Source organism: Saccostrea echinata, unplaced genomic scaffold, assembly GCF_033153115.1.
Source record: "Saccostrea echinata isolate AGI-Se365-2 ecotype Australia unplaced genomic scaffold, CSIRO_AGI_Sech_v1 ptg000015l, whole genome shotgun sequence".
Classification (NCBI taxonomy): domain Eukaryota; kingdom Metazoa; phylum Mollusca; class Bivalvia; order Ostreida; family Ostreidae; genus Saccostrea; species Saccostrea echinata.
The window spans coordinates 9,514,154-9,528,516 of record NW_026889764.1 but is presented as its reverse complement, the minus strand read 5'-3'; the positions used below and the strand labels follow the sequence as shown (position 1 = coordinate 9,528,516).

Below are 14,363 nucleotides of genomic sequence, written 5' to 3'. Positions count from 1 at the left end.
TTAATGATTATGTGAGCAATTTTTTGATATACTTTAAGATGTACTTTGATAACGATAAGCACAAAGGGGCAATAATTCACATAAGGGGTCAGCTGAGACTTTCGCACTTAATAGATGAAAGCTTTGATAGATCCCCCCACGCCCCCAAGGGGGAAACATGTTTAAAAACATATGGTAGGGTCTGTATATGGATGAACAAAATTCACTGAAATTCAGTGCTACTCACCATGCTTACTGAAAAGAGGAAAACATTGTCAAATAAAGTGCATGTTCAATTAATTTAATTTCAATTAATTGTTATATAGATTATTTATATTTATTGCGTCCCTTACAAATAAGAGGATTTTCAATTAAAAAAATTAAGATACCAAACAGTGATCGATCTCAAAATTCTTTTAAAACAGTCTAAATATGTGAAAAGCGCATAAAACATGGACCTCTGGAAACTCGGAGTAAGCAATTAAAACTCTTTTTCTGACAGTAAATAAATTGTGGCTACAACTGTGGTCCGTACCAGTGGGAATGGCGGAACGTCTAATTTCAATATTTGAGAGGGTTTTAGAAAGATAAAACATCAAACCAATATGGCTGAAGCTGCCATCTATAAGACTGTCAGTGATTCATTTACGTGTCCAATTTGTCTGGAAAGATTGACCACAGCTAAGTATTTGTCGTGTTTACACAGTTTTTGTGAATCGTGCATTCAGACCTACATCTCAAGTACGGTGACTCGAGATAGTGAAAAGAATACAAACTTTATAGTTTGTCCCGTGTGCAGAAAAACTGTCGATGAACCAGAAATTAATATTTCCAGCGAAAAATGGGCGAAATGTCTCCCAGTTAATAAATTAATACAAACGATGAACATAAATTCGGATACTACTGGTAAAAATTGTACGTTTTGTGAGCGAGATAGTAAAAAGGTTGCAGCCACATATTGGTGTAAAACTTGTGTAGAAGCGATCTGTGAATGCTGCAAGCATATTCATGATCTTATTCCAGTCCTTTCAAGTCACAGAATAGTGAAGTTGTCGGATGCTAGCCATAGAAATGAACCTGTCGATGTCGATGAGCCATGTAGGAAACACAAAGGGAAACTACTCGAGGTGTTTTGTGAAGACCATTCAAAGCTTTGTTGTAGCGTGTGTTTTGCTACAGAGCATCGCAGATGTGCCAGTGTTATATCAATAGAAGATGCTTCATCTCAGATTGACAAAGAAAAACTCGAAAAGATAAATAAAGTACTCAGTGAATTATTGGAATCCATTGATAGCGCTGTTTTAAGGAACACGCAAGACATTCTATCCTTGAACGCTAAGAAAGACTCGATAATGTCCAGCATGGCAAATGAGGTAGAAAAGGTGAAAACTCTGATTGAAAATGCCCACGTACAGTGGTTAAAGCATTTTGAGCAAGCTCACAAGGAAAATACAGATAAAATTGAAATGTCCTCAGACGAACTGAAACGTTTTGGTACAACTGTGCGAGATGCAAAATCACTCCTTTCTTCAGTAATTGACAAAGGCTCAATAAAACAAATGTTTATGTCAGAACATTTGTTGCAAGCCCAAGTTACCAGTCACTTTAATCGAATGAACTCATTGAATATATGGGAACCTACAGAAAGCTACACTCAGAAAAGTTTTGATGTGCTCGAACAATTAAAAGAGGTTGGAAAATTGCACAGTATTGATATTTTAGTTAAAGAAAAGAGGACGACTGACAGCATGTCTGATTTTGTATATGAATTTACTGGGAAAAGAAATATTCCTTGTTCCAGGGCATACTTGAAGGAAAAAGATCTGATGAACATTGACTTCAAGATGTTGTCAAATTTCAGATTGCCTGACTCAGTATATTTTGGACTGTTTTTAGATGAAACTCGCATACTCTTTTCCATTGAATCAAAGTCTTCATTAGATGTCTATGACACACTTAGTTCACCTTGGAATTGTATTCACTCTGAGCAGTGTGACGGTACGCCATACGGCCTCTCCTATGGTAACAATATGAATGAAGTTTTTGTCGCTTTTGGTACTTTCGTACTGAAGTTTGAAATATTAGACGGTGGGACAAGATTTAATAAATTGATGAAAATAGATTTGACTGAAAAAATTGAAGATTTTGTGCACTGCCCAAAAGTGGTGTTTTCAGCAAATTCTGCGAAGAGATGTTTTTTATCACCCGACTTCAGTTTGCGCAGCTCATCATCTTACAAGCGTATAGGTGACAGGGCATTTGTTGCATCTTCATTAACTCCTGGCATATTTGTGTATGGGAAAAATGATAGTGTATGTTTAATAGACTCAGAAGGGAGTGAAATTTCTCAATTTAAATTGATATCAGGAATGCCACGGGGGATGGCGATGGACTCTGAAAATAATATTTTCGTCTGTAAATGTCAGAATGATGTCGAACAAATCAAATTTGATGGTACAAGCAGCAGGAAAGTAAATCTAAGCATTAATGGAGAAAACGCTTATAACATCGTGTTTCATCCTGCTGGTCACAAATTTCTTGTTATTTGTTACATGCGCGTTGTAGGGGTTTATCAAATACCTGCTGAGTAAAGAGAACATTGCTAGTATTTGGTACTAGTGTATATCAATACTATAATTTCATTTGAAATGACAATTATGTAAACTTAAATGGTTCATTTGAATCGTATATGCAAGGTCCGATCAATGGGGCCTAAAAATAATCAACTAGCTAAGCAACATCCACCAGAAAATAAAAAGGTTCAAGTTGATTTTCAAACATTTTTTCTGACTTTGATTTTCTTTTCCAGATGTAGTAATAGAATGTATTTTGATCCTTCGTGCTGCTAGACAAGTGATATTTAATAACGTACACTTTCTCTAAGTATTTAGACCATAATCAATGGCACTATATATTGTCTTCCACATCCTGTGAACTTTTAATCTTAATTTTAGATAAAGAAGATGGGCGTGTTTGGCGTGTGATCTGCAGGAATAAGGCGTACGAAACATTTATAGTTTAAATGTCTACGATTTGGTCGGCTGACCACAGCTGGACATACTTTAAAAGTCACGCACATGGGAAAATGTTACATTTAGTTTGAAATACTTTGTCAAAAATAATATATCAGTCCGCTTATCTTAATAATTACTACATGTAAAACTTAGTAACGCTTGACATAAATAATAAACACGTATGGGGTATAATTAAATGCAATTACAAGTACATGTACATGTTAATATTAAAGTATCAGTAGGTTGGAAGAATTGCTTTCGCTTTCGGTGCAACAGAACCAGAATTTATCTATCTGAAAATAAATCAGTACATAAAACTAAACTGACAAAAGAATTGATTGTTTGCACCCCCAAAAAAAGGGTAATAATAACGCTCCATGCGAGGATCGAACCAAAAATATTTCTTTTCATTGCACTGGACGGGTAACGCATACTACTGAGCTATCAACGCTACATACACTTCATGGTTTTTAAAGGGACAATGAAGCACCGCATTTACACATTGGAATTTTTTTGAAAAAAGTTTATTTTTTATTGTCTCTGGGTCTTCTCTCCATTTCTTACAAATGTTTGTTTGTTTCTTTAAATTAAAATGCACACAACGTTTCAAAATCATGGAGAGATGACCCAGAAATAGTAAATTTTTAGAAAAACATGTTTAAAAATGTAACATTTTGTACCAAATGACTCGTCTAGCCAATTTTCAAGTTCTTTTTTAGCAAAACAAAAAACAATATCGGAAAAATATGTCCCTTTCCTATTTCACAGGAACCCGATTCATCAAAAGAATGCTAAAATTTTATGTGACAGATCAATGAAATTTTCACTTTTCAAGTATGCCCAGATTCCTGCCGAATGCCAATCAAAAGCGCCCTCGTTCTTTATCATTTCTTGATTGCATACTTTAAAGGGGCCTAGACACATATTTAAAGTTAATATTTTCTCAAATTTTCTGTGTAATATCATGACTTATATGTTGCTATAGCATTTCACACTGAAATATAATAAAAAGCTTATTTTATCTGAAAATTATTGAAACTACGAATTTCGGGACGCGTTTGATTGACACATCCTTGCACTTTCACAAAGTAAAAACTTTATCCTTAATACTTAAGAAAAGTAGAAATTTTGTTGTGTATTAATGAAAAATATAAAAACTTTAATCCAGAAAATTCAGAGTAGAAAACCAACTCACCAGTATTAATGTCAGTCCGTGCTCAGTGATGTGTGCAGAGTTTAACAAATGAAACACATCCGGTGAAACGTAAACTGTTTTTGTAAACAGGGCACGAGCTGTTTACGTTTCATCGGCAGTTTGTTAAACTCTGCTCACATCATCACTGTATTAAGGATAAAGTTTACTTCGTGAAAGTGCAAGGATGTGTCAATTTAACACGTCCCGAAATACGTAGTTTCAGTAATTTCCAGATAAAATAAACTTTTTTAAATTATATTGCCGTGTGAAATGCTATAGCAGTAATGTCATTATATTTCTATATTATATAGAAAATTTGACAAAATATTAACTTCAAATCTGTGTCTAGGCCCCTTTAAAATCTTCATTAATTAAGTCACCGACTGTTTCTTCATCTATGTTTACTTTATGAAGGATGCAGTTCAATTTTTGAACAGATTGAATTTTATTTACCACCATGACTCTAGAGTATCAATTTTCCCATGGAAGTCCCTCATCGAAGTACATTTCTCGGAGATTAGTGTGTGGGGGTGAGGAGGCTTACTCTACGATATCTTTATAGATTGCGATTCCCTACACAGCCAATTTCTCCACACTAAAATATTACCCGGGTATTTATTTATCCAAAAGACCATTCTTGGCCTAAATTGCAATTTCCAGCTCACTGAGAAATTATTTTGCTCTGTAAGTTAAATTATTTTTCTATTTTGTTTTAGATCGAGAAGAGTTTTACTTCAATCGGGATAATTAAAATTTTAAATCATATTTTTTTCTTCCTTTAAATATCCAACAATTTTATTTCATTTTTTTTAAATATGATTTTTTTTTTATATCCGCATGTTTCTTTAAAATTTATTCGTACATTTAAATGTACATGTATCAATAAAAATGTTACTGACCTTTTTTATTTTTATTTATTTATTTATTTATTTATTTATTTATTTTTTTTTTTTTTTTTTTGATTTAATGAAAGATTACGTAAAAATGTCTGACTGATTCTTCTAGACGTCATGCTTTAAAAGTTATTTAGCTATTATGCATTAGTACAAATATCTTTTCTGCTTGAACTTTCTGTAAGGCGTGACATTCTCGTCTATACGTAATTAGCGTCTCTCAGTTAGTGACCTAGATTCCAATTGGTTGCCAGATTAGCTCATCAATACTGAAATTTACACAGCTTTTCATTCACGGGTGAAATAAACATGGGATAAAATTGGTTCAGACGTCAACGAGTGACGCAAGGAACCAATTACATCGTTTCTTACTAGTAAAGAAGTGTGGCTTATGTCATCTCATTATTTGTTAACAACAATCTAAAGTTGCTAATGGTATTAATTTCTTAACCAATGAGAATCTAGGTCAGTATCTGGGAGACGCTAATTATGCATCGCCGAGATTGTCACGCCTTAGTGAAAGTTCAAACAGAAAAGAGATTTGTACTATTTAACAACAAATTTTAACCTCTACGATGTCTTATTTGCAGCCAAAGAAAGAAAGTGGGCGTACAAGGCGAGGACAACCCCCCGCTCTGAGACAACGTATTTCTCAATTTTCAAACCCCCTCCCCCTAGAAAACACGGATCGCTGGTAAAATGGTTAGGAGGGTCATTTATATGTACATGTATGAAGAAAAGGGACCCCCACCCCTGAAGTGGGATTCAAGTTGTTTACGATTTTTTTTCCTCGGCTTAATTGTCAAAAAAATTCCGCATGGATATTTTTAGTTGGTATGCACCCCCTCCCCCCCCCCCCCCCAAAAAAAAAAAAAAAAAAATCCTGGATTCACGCATTCACAACAGCAGCCTAACTGTTACTATTAGTTAACCAACTGGGCTAGTCCTTCTGCTTATACTTATTGAGGTAACATCATTATAAGAGGTGATGATGTCACACCTAGGAATAACATGGTTGATGATGTTATAGGAAAAGTTCATGCTTTGTTGCTGTTTTGTTTTTGGTTTTTCTTACGTTTGTTTGTTTTTGGGGTGTATTTTTGTCATGTTAGGGCTGCCCTCATCTCAAACTTTGTTGAAAAAATCTTTGTCTAAGATCTTTTTCAAAAGTACCAGACTGTTTCTAAGCAGGCCTGTCCTAAAAAAAACATATTTTTAGTTTCGAAAATGAGCCTAATTTGACGAAACGTTTATCCAGGGTCCCGTTTTACAGAACTTACGTCGACTAGGGCCAAAAACTTCAGCTTAATGTAACATCTTGTAAAAATAGTAATTTTGTTGAAAATTACTTGCATAAAAATTCTTTTAAACTCTTTCAAAAAATGTTAAATGTCAAATTAAATGTCAAATTAATGTAAAAATAAACTAATTCGCAAAATTAAATTTCGGACGGGTCTTAATTTCTCGTAAGTTCACTTCTAAAACAGGGCTGTGCTCCATATCTAATAACTAGCAAACATTCAGCAGTTGGGGGGGGGGGATAAACAAATATTTGATACTAGTGGCATAAAAATAGATAAACTTGGTATTTCGTTTGCTCTGTAATTTATCAAGGTTTTTTTTCTAGAGCTCTTGCATCTTGTAGAGATCAACTTAAAGAAATATCAGTAGTAGGTAAAACAATAGTATAATCAGACACTTCTGTATACTAGTAATTGTCCCCCGCTTTCTCGAAAGCGAGGGGACATGAAATCTCATTCATCTGTCAGTCTGTCACAAAACTTTAAGACCTTTCCAAATGCACTCTGGTTTTTTGAGCGCATGACCTTGACCTTGAAGTTTAACCTATTGTCTTTTTCAAATTAATTTTACTTTGGTAATAATGTTTGAATGAGAGAAGATAGGGCTTTCATATTATCACATGTACATTACCTATAACAACATCTTTCAGAAAGATACATCATTTTTGACTTCATGACCTTGACCTAGAATTTTGAACTACTTATCAAAAATTTTAACTTTGGCTATAACTTTTGCTCCAGAAGAGATAAGGCTTTGGTATTTTTTTCACAAGTGCATTACTTGTGACAAGATCTTTCGGATTGTATTATGTTATTTGACGATGGTTTGAATTTGATGATGTTTTGAATCTTTGCCATAACTGTTACTTATTCAATAGTTTGTCTTTTTTTTGTATGATTCATAGACTAGACTGGAAACACAAACAAGAGAGTTACAATGTGCCATAAATAATTGCATCCTAATCACTAAGGCACCGATCGAAAGCAGGGGGCCACAATCCTCTGAATTTGCCTATTAGTATAACATGTGTATTACTAACCTTTCCAATGAATGTTGATACTAAGTACCAAATTAAAATTGTATAAGATCATGTGTTGTAGGAAGTCTTCAGGCTATTGTCCTCTACAAAAAATTGAATTTTTCAATTAAAATTTGTATATGAAAAATTTTAATTGAAAAATTCAAATTTTTGTAGAGGACACTATTTTAAAAGAACTAAAGTGTGTTCATGTAAATTGAATTGATTATTATTTCATTGGAGTTTATTGTATTTTACAAGAAACAAATAATTTCATGCAAAGTCATTTTTTCATTACTTTTTGTATTCAAATATTTTACGACACAGCCTGGTTGATTTCATGGAATTTCAGCATACCTGCTCCTTTTCCCCGTTGTTACAATTTCATTTATTTATAAGAATATCCTTTACATTTTTTCCTTCATATTTTCACTTTCCATTTGAAAGAATGTACAATATAATGAATGTGTAAATTTACACAGAGGAGGTTCCAAAGAGTATTACATCACTATATCCAAATATAATGCATAATTTAGAAAATGATCTTCTTTTCCATTAATAAAAACTTACAATATATGTTAACTAAAGGAAACATCACAATTCACGTGAGACAATAGCGGTCGACTTTCACTGAAGCTTGTCTCAAAACTATCCTCTGTCAATGACCCTTCAAAAAAGGAAACATGTTTATCGTCCTCAAAACTAGACGAGCAAACATCATATGTGCTGTCCAAGTCCGCGGCGTTTTCATTAGCATCGTTGTTTTTATTTTCATCATTATCTTCACCCTCTATAAAATCTTTTGTCTTCTCTAACGCTGCTTTCCCTGCTTTGCCTAGCTGCTTCACTCTTCTTTTTATCATCCCTTCTTCGTCTGACTCATCATCAGATACTTTGCAGACGACCACATTTCCATCTTCGTCAGTGTAACAGAGGTTATCATTATTGTCGTAAAATCCTCTTCCGCTATCTTCTATGAACTGGTAGAGCATTCTCTTTTGTAGTTTATCTTTTCGTTTCTTCCATTGCTCCAGTTTGTCAATGAGGATAGCAGTAAGCATCATTACCAGACAAAAACATCCAATTACAAGAAAAATCGTCAATTTCACGTTGTGTTTGACAAAATCTATAATAAAAGCTATTCCTTTCAGAGGAGGGTATATTTTAACACGATAAAAGGCCGTCGTCCACTTCCAATTATGTACAGGATCACGAACTACACATGACCAGTTTCCTTGCATGTGGACAGTTGACTTTTTAATGACATCATTGTGTTTTTGGTTGGCGGGAATTTTTTGTAATGGTGTCTTTGTCCCATTAAGATACCATTCTCTGACAGCTTTCGGATACAATAAGCCCAACAGGTGACTGTTGCACTGTAAGGAGATTTTTCTTCCTTCATACACGGGTGTCTCGGGGTACTCCTGTGATTTTACATAGAGCGAAAAAACACCAACTGTTAACACCTTCCCCTTCGTGTAATGTAATCTACACGAGTAAAGTCCGGTATCTGTTGCCTTCAATCCTTGAATGATGAGGTCTCCCATTCGGAATACCATTCGTTCTGGTTCCATTGTTAAAAATCCCTCATTTCGAACCCAGCGATAGGTGGCTCTGGGATATAGGCGAAATATAGAGCGAGATACCGCTGTTTCACATTCAAATTCAGCGCCTGCGCCTTCATCCTTTATGAATTCTGTATGTGTCTCGTTAAAGAACTTCTTGACTTCGAGTTTGAGGGATTTAGGAAGGTCAGTCTTTTTGCGGCTTTTCAATTTGTTTTTGTATTTCTTTAAGACTTTCCACATGTTTTTGCCCTTAAATAAACCAGAGTCAAAGAATGACGCTTCTAATGTGGTGACAAAACTATCAGTTATAATACCTGTAAACTCTTTTGATATTAATTAATAATTATATACATATATTATGTTCTTGAATGCACTTGATGTACACAAATAATGGTGTATCAACATGGTTGGTTTATATTAGTTGTGTATATGTACAACCAGTTGCATTAATTAAACCATCCATTCATAAAAAAAGCCCTCTATAATTTTAATTCAAGAGCTGCTTTTTAATTTAAAGGGGCCTAGACACAGATTTGAAGTTAATATTTTCTCAAATTTTCTGTATAAAATCATGACATATATGTTGCTTTAGCATTTCACCCGGAAGTATAATAAAAAACTTATTTTATCTGGAAATTATTAAAACTACGAATTTCGGGACGCGTTTGATTGACACATCCTTGCACTTTCACAAAGTAAACTTTATCCTTAATACTTAAGAAAATAGAAAATTTGTTATGTATTAATGAAAAATATTAAAACTATAATCCAGAAAATTCAGAGTAGAAATGTGAGAAAGGAAAACCAACTCACCAGCATTGTCAGTCCGTGCTCAGTGATGTGTGCAGAGTATAACAAATTGAACACATCTGGTGAAACGTAAACATTAACAAAACAGAGCTCGTGCCCTGTTTACAAAAACAGTTTACATTTCACCGGGGGTGTTCAATTTGTAAACTCTGCACACATCACAATCTGACTATAATGCCAGATCTCTATTTACGCTATCGCATCTTTAGTCAGATTGCACACATCACATGTAAAGCAGGCAAGGGTAGTTTAATGTAAATCTAATAATTATAGATAAGAATACAATGTATACATGTGCGTGTATAAAAAAAAAGGAAATCCTTCCACATACACTATATTTACATTATGTTCCAGTGCCTGCCAAGATAGAGATCATACAATCGTGTTCAAAAATCCAGACTTGTAAGTTTGTAAATCCAAACTTGTAAGTTTGTAAATCCAAACTTGTAACACGTATCAGTTTCATAGTCTACATATGTAAGTAGGTAATTCCGACATCCTACAACGTTTGAGTTTATACTATGAATGTGTGTATTTTTGATGTTGTAAACATGGTTTTCCGGAATTTATATTTCCGCGCTCTGAATAAAACACAAAGACAATTGACAAGTCTACGAATGTAAAGTCTACATGATTGTCGAATTTTGATAATGAGAAACCATGGAGGCGCATCAGTGCCACATCTTTTTCCTTTTTTATTCTAACTTCTTCTTTTTCCAATTGAAATAAATTATTTAGTTCTAAATAAGGGATTTTAATTCTAACTTTTTGTTTATGTGTTCCAATTTTATTTTATCTTCTTAATTTTATTTATTTGACGACGTGACATGAACCATTACCCGCTTATTCACGGCTTGCGCGGATCTAGAGGGGCTTCGGTTTTTAAGTTCTCAACCGATAAATAATTATGTTCCCCAAACGAAGTTTGGGAACATATTGTTTTTACTCTGTTTCTTCTTCTTCTTCTTATTATTATTATTCTTTTTTTCTACTTTCTTCTCCGGTACTTTTTTGTCCGGGAGTGTTCTCATAGAACCACTCATCCGATTGACATGAAACCTTTTTAGGGTTAATAGGCATGTTGTGTAGGTGTTCGGAACGAAGGTCATTTTGCGCGCACATGCATGCACGTGCGCGCGCGTGCAATGAGTGAAATGACTGATATACTTGATGAAGCCGTAACTTTTACATTTCTTGATGAATTGCTTTGAAACTCAAAATATAAAGATATATTAGGAGTCTAGATAAGATAACATGGTCAAATTAGCATGAACTCACGCGCATGCACGTGCGCTCTTCTCTGATTGGCTGATACAAAAATCTCAATAATTTCTTTGTTTTTTGACAAAATACTTTGAAATTTAGAACATAAGTATATATTATAAGGTACTACAACAAGTTGTATAGGAAATATCTTGAGAACACGCGCATGCAGGTGTACTGCAATCTGATTGGTTGAAACTTTAAATATCTATAACTCCCTTGGTTTTCAACAAAACAGGATTAAATTTACGACATAGATAGGCACTTAGAGCTCCTACATTATGATACTATCAAAATCGAATGCAAGGCCATGCATTTGCGTATGCTGAATTCTGATTGGTTAATACTTAAAGGGTTACATCTCTCTTATTTTTTAATGAGATTCTTTAATATTTAACACAAATGTATGTATTGTGAGACACTTTAAGAAAATTAATGTGAAAAATGTAGAAAACATGTGCAAGCATATGCGCTGAAATTTGATTGGCTAATACCCATATGGCTATATCGGAGTAGTTTTCCAATGAAATACCCTTAGAAATAAAGTGTCCATCTATATTACAAAAGTATTGTCAAATTTATTGAAGCTTGTAGGGAATGGGGCATCATAAGGGATTGGGGAGCCGTTTGAGGAACATCTGTAACGGTTCCCGTTACAATTAGCACTAGTTCAATTTGATTTTCAATGCCGAAGGAATAGTCATGACCAACACGTATGTTAAACGTCTTACATTTTGCAGGCAGGCACTAGGAACTTAGGACAAGCGAACTCTTACACCTCCCATGGCCTACGAAGCTAGCGCCCAACCAATAGACTACTGTAATCAGTGACCCAGTTTATTAAGAACTAATGTAACTGCAATATATCATATTAAAAAAACAAACACTCAATAGATGCAGATCAATGTTTACCGAAAAGGGGGGTCCAAAAAAATTGATGATGAAAAAATAAATAAGCTGCCAAAACTCCTCCTTCATGGTAGGCTATGTTTAGAATATCTTTCTTTAACTTTTCAGTAACATTTTTTTTTCAACGCAAGAATTTGCCAGAGCTTGATGATACTACAAAAAAAAGAAGTGGGGAGGGTGCAGCCTATAAATGAATTTTCATATTAATGTAACGGTGTCTTATTATAAATCTGGAGCATGGAAATATAAATAAGTCCGTTTCAGGGTTCTACTGATATCTCCATTTATTACATTCACAGATGAACACATAGGATAGTTGGAATAATGGAACAATGAAGGAATTTGGAATAATGCCCTGAAAAATCATAATAACAAATAATAAATACAGAGCATAAAATATTCTGATATATCCGTATCAATATAGTAATTACAATCTGCGGTTAACAGATACGCTGCATAAAGGGAGGTAACTCTGTACATGATTTACATACAATCAATGCCCCCTTTTAATATTACGCTTTGAAAAATATAAAAACATATATACGACAAAAACTGATGTATATGCTGCAATAATGTCTACACAGACTTTACTATTTCAGGATTGTCATAAAATATATAAAAACATTAATATCATAAATATCATACCAATCTATGGGACTGAGCCTCTCCCATTCATTGTAGTCACAATATGGCTCACTGTACACGTATGTCCAGATCATAAAACTACAAATTATCATAGTTTACATAAGTAAACCTATCATCATAAAAACATCTAGTAGATATATATAAAATAAAAAATACTTTCAATAAAATAGTTACTCCTTAATTACTGACTCTCAAATCAGATTCTGACTGTGCTAGTGCTATGGAATTAACTTTGGCAAAATTACAGATTTTACAGTTAAATCAAATATTAGAAATCATATTAGAATTAGTATATCAATGTTATCTTACCTTAATAGAGAAAAGTATTGTCTCTGTCAATGTCAGAAGGTCGTAATTATAAAACTTCGTAAATACAACCCTCTCTGGACAAATACTGGACAAAGAATGACCATAACAAACAACTTTTTGGAGGGAAAAATACTGAACCAATAAAACACAACCTTACAAAGTCCAAACCAATGAAAACAGTGAATACTTCAAACCAAAGACCAAAGACCAGAACCTTCATAACCCAAGGCAATAATGATTAAGTACAGGTACTGCCTGTTCTACTTGGGTGACCTTTAAAGATTTAATAATGCATTTATATTTACAATTTAAAAACATATGAAATACATTATAGATTTATTAAATAAATTAATAAATCTAATACTGTAACATTAAAACAGCTGCAAAAGATTATTCTCCACACAAAAATGTTGGGAGCCCAACCTTTCGCACCCTCCTATACTTCGGCCCTGAGATTTGTTACTGAAAAAAATTTCTCTGTCATACTTAGGAATTAATACATGTAGTATGTAGAAAAGAGAGACTGGGATCAAAAGTGAGCTCATCTAAGTTTTATGGCCCCGAACCAGGTCCGTATAGGCAGCGAGTGGGGTGAGGGTTCGAGTATATACTATACCAATAAAAATAAGCAATTTCTGATTGTGTCCCCTCGATAATTTTGTCGGTAAATACATACGAAAAGAAATAAGGTTAGTTTATCGTTGTGCATCCTCAACAGGAATGTCTCGGTTTTTTTTTTTTGGGGGGGGGGGGGACTTATCAAGAAATTTTTGTTTTGTGCCCACTGCTCCACCCCACGCCCACCCAATGAAAATGTTTCCTATGGGCCTGAAAACGAGAGAAAACACGCAAGAATGATACCATATGGTTTTTAAAATGAAAAATATATTATATATATGTTCCAGGGAAATGTTTCTACGTTTCGTAGCTAGATTGTTCGCCAAGATCTCTGTATACTTGTACATAAAAGGCCGTAGCGCCCCTTTTCGTTTAAATTTTATTCGGAATTCTTAGTTTAACTCTTTAAATTCTACTTTCTTAAACAAACCTTTTTTGGTAACAGCTATAAGCAAAATCGAAAGTTATATGTTCGGAACTACGTGCTAGGATGTCGGCATTACCTGCTTACATATGTAGACTATGAAACTGATACGATTACAAGTTTGGATAAATTTACAAACTTACAAGCTTACAAGTCTGGATTTTTGAACACGATTACCCTCCATAACATACATGTACCAAGGTATAACATCTCATTTATTTTGACTCAGGAAAAAAGTAAGAAAATTTGACAATATGTATAACAAACCTGAGCTGAACAAAGCATAAAGAATATCACTTGGATTAGAATACACATCTTCAAAGAGTCCATGCTTTATATGACGTAAAAAATGACGTAATTTTTAATACGAAATGCATTTGTACGATTTATCTAATTTTTCGTAATTTTTAAAATAT

General features: G+C 33.9%; 2 protein-coding genes across 2 annotated transcripts; one reads left to right on the top strand and one right to left on the bottom strand.

Annotated features, from left to right (window-relative positions):
- Nucleotides 1-539: 539 nt before the first annotated feature.
- On the top strand, nucleotides 540-2,724 carry LOC133187826 (probable E3 ubiquitin-protein ligase MID2). Its single transcript, XM_061323223.1, has one exon. The coding sequence runs from the start codon at nucleotides 585-587 to the stop codon at nucleotides 2,568-2,570; it is 1,986 nt and encodes a 661-aa protein (XP_061179207.1). The 5' UTR covers nucleotides 540-584; the 3' UTR covers nucleotides 2,571-2,724.
- A 5,102-nt stretch (nucleotides 2,725-7,826) lies between these two features.
- On the bottom strand, nucleotides 7,827-14,293 carry LOC133187500 (uncharacterized). The gene is made up of 2 exons (XM_061322899.1): nucleotides 14,215-14,293; nucleotides 7,827-9,218 (listed from the first exon to the last, which is right to left on the bottom strand). The coding sequence occupies exons 1-2, from the start codon at nucleotides 14,275-14,277 to the stop codon at nucleotides 7,980-7,982; spliced, it is 1,302 nt and encodes a 433-aa protein (XP_061178883.1). The 5' UTR covers nucleotides 14,278-14,293; the 3' UTR covers nucleotides 7,827-7,979.
- Between the last annotated feature and the right edge of the window lie 70 nt (nucleotides 14,294-14,363).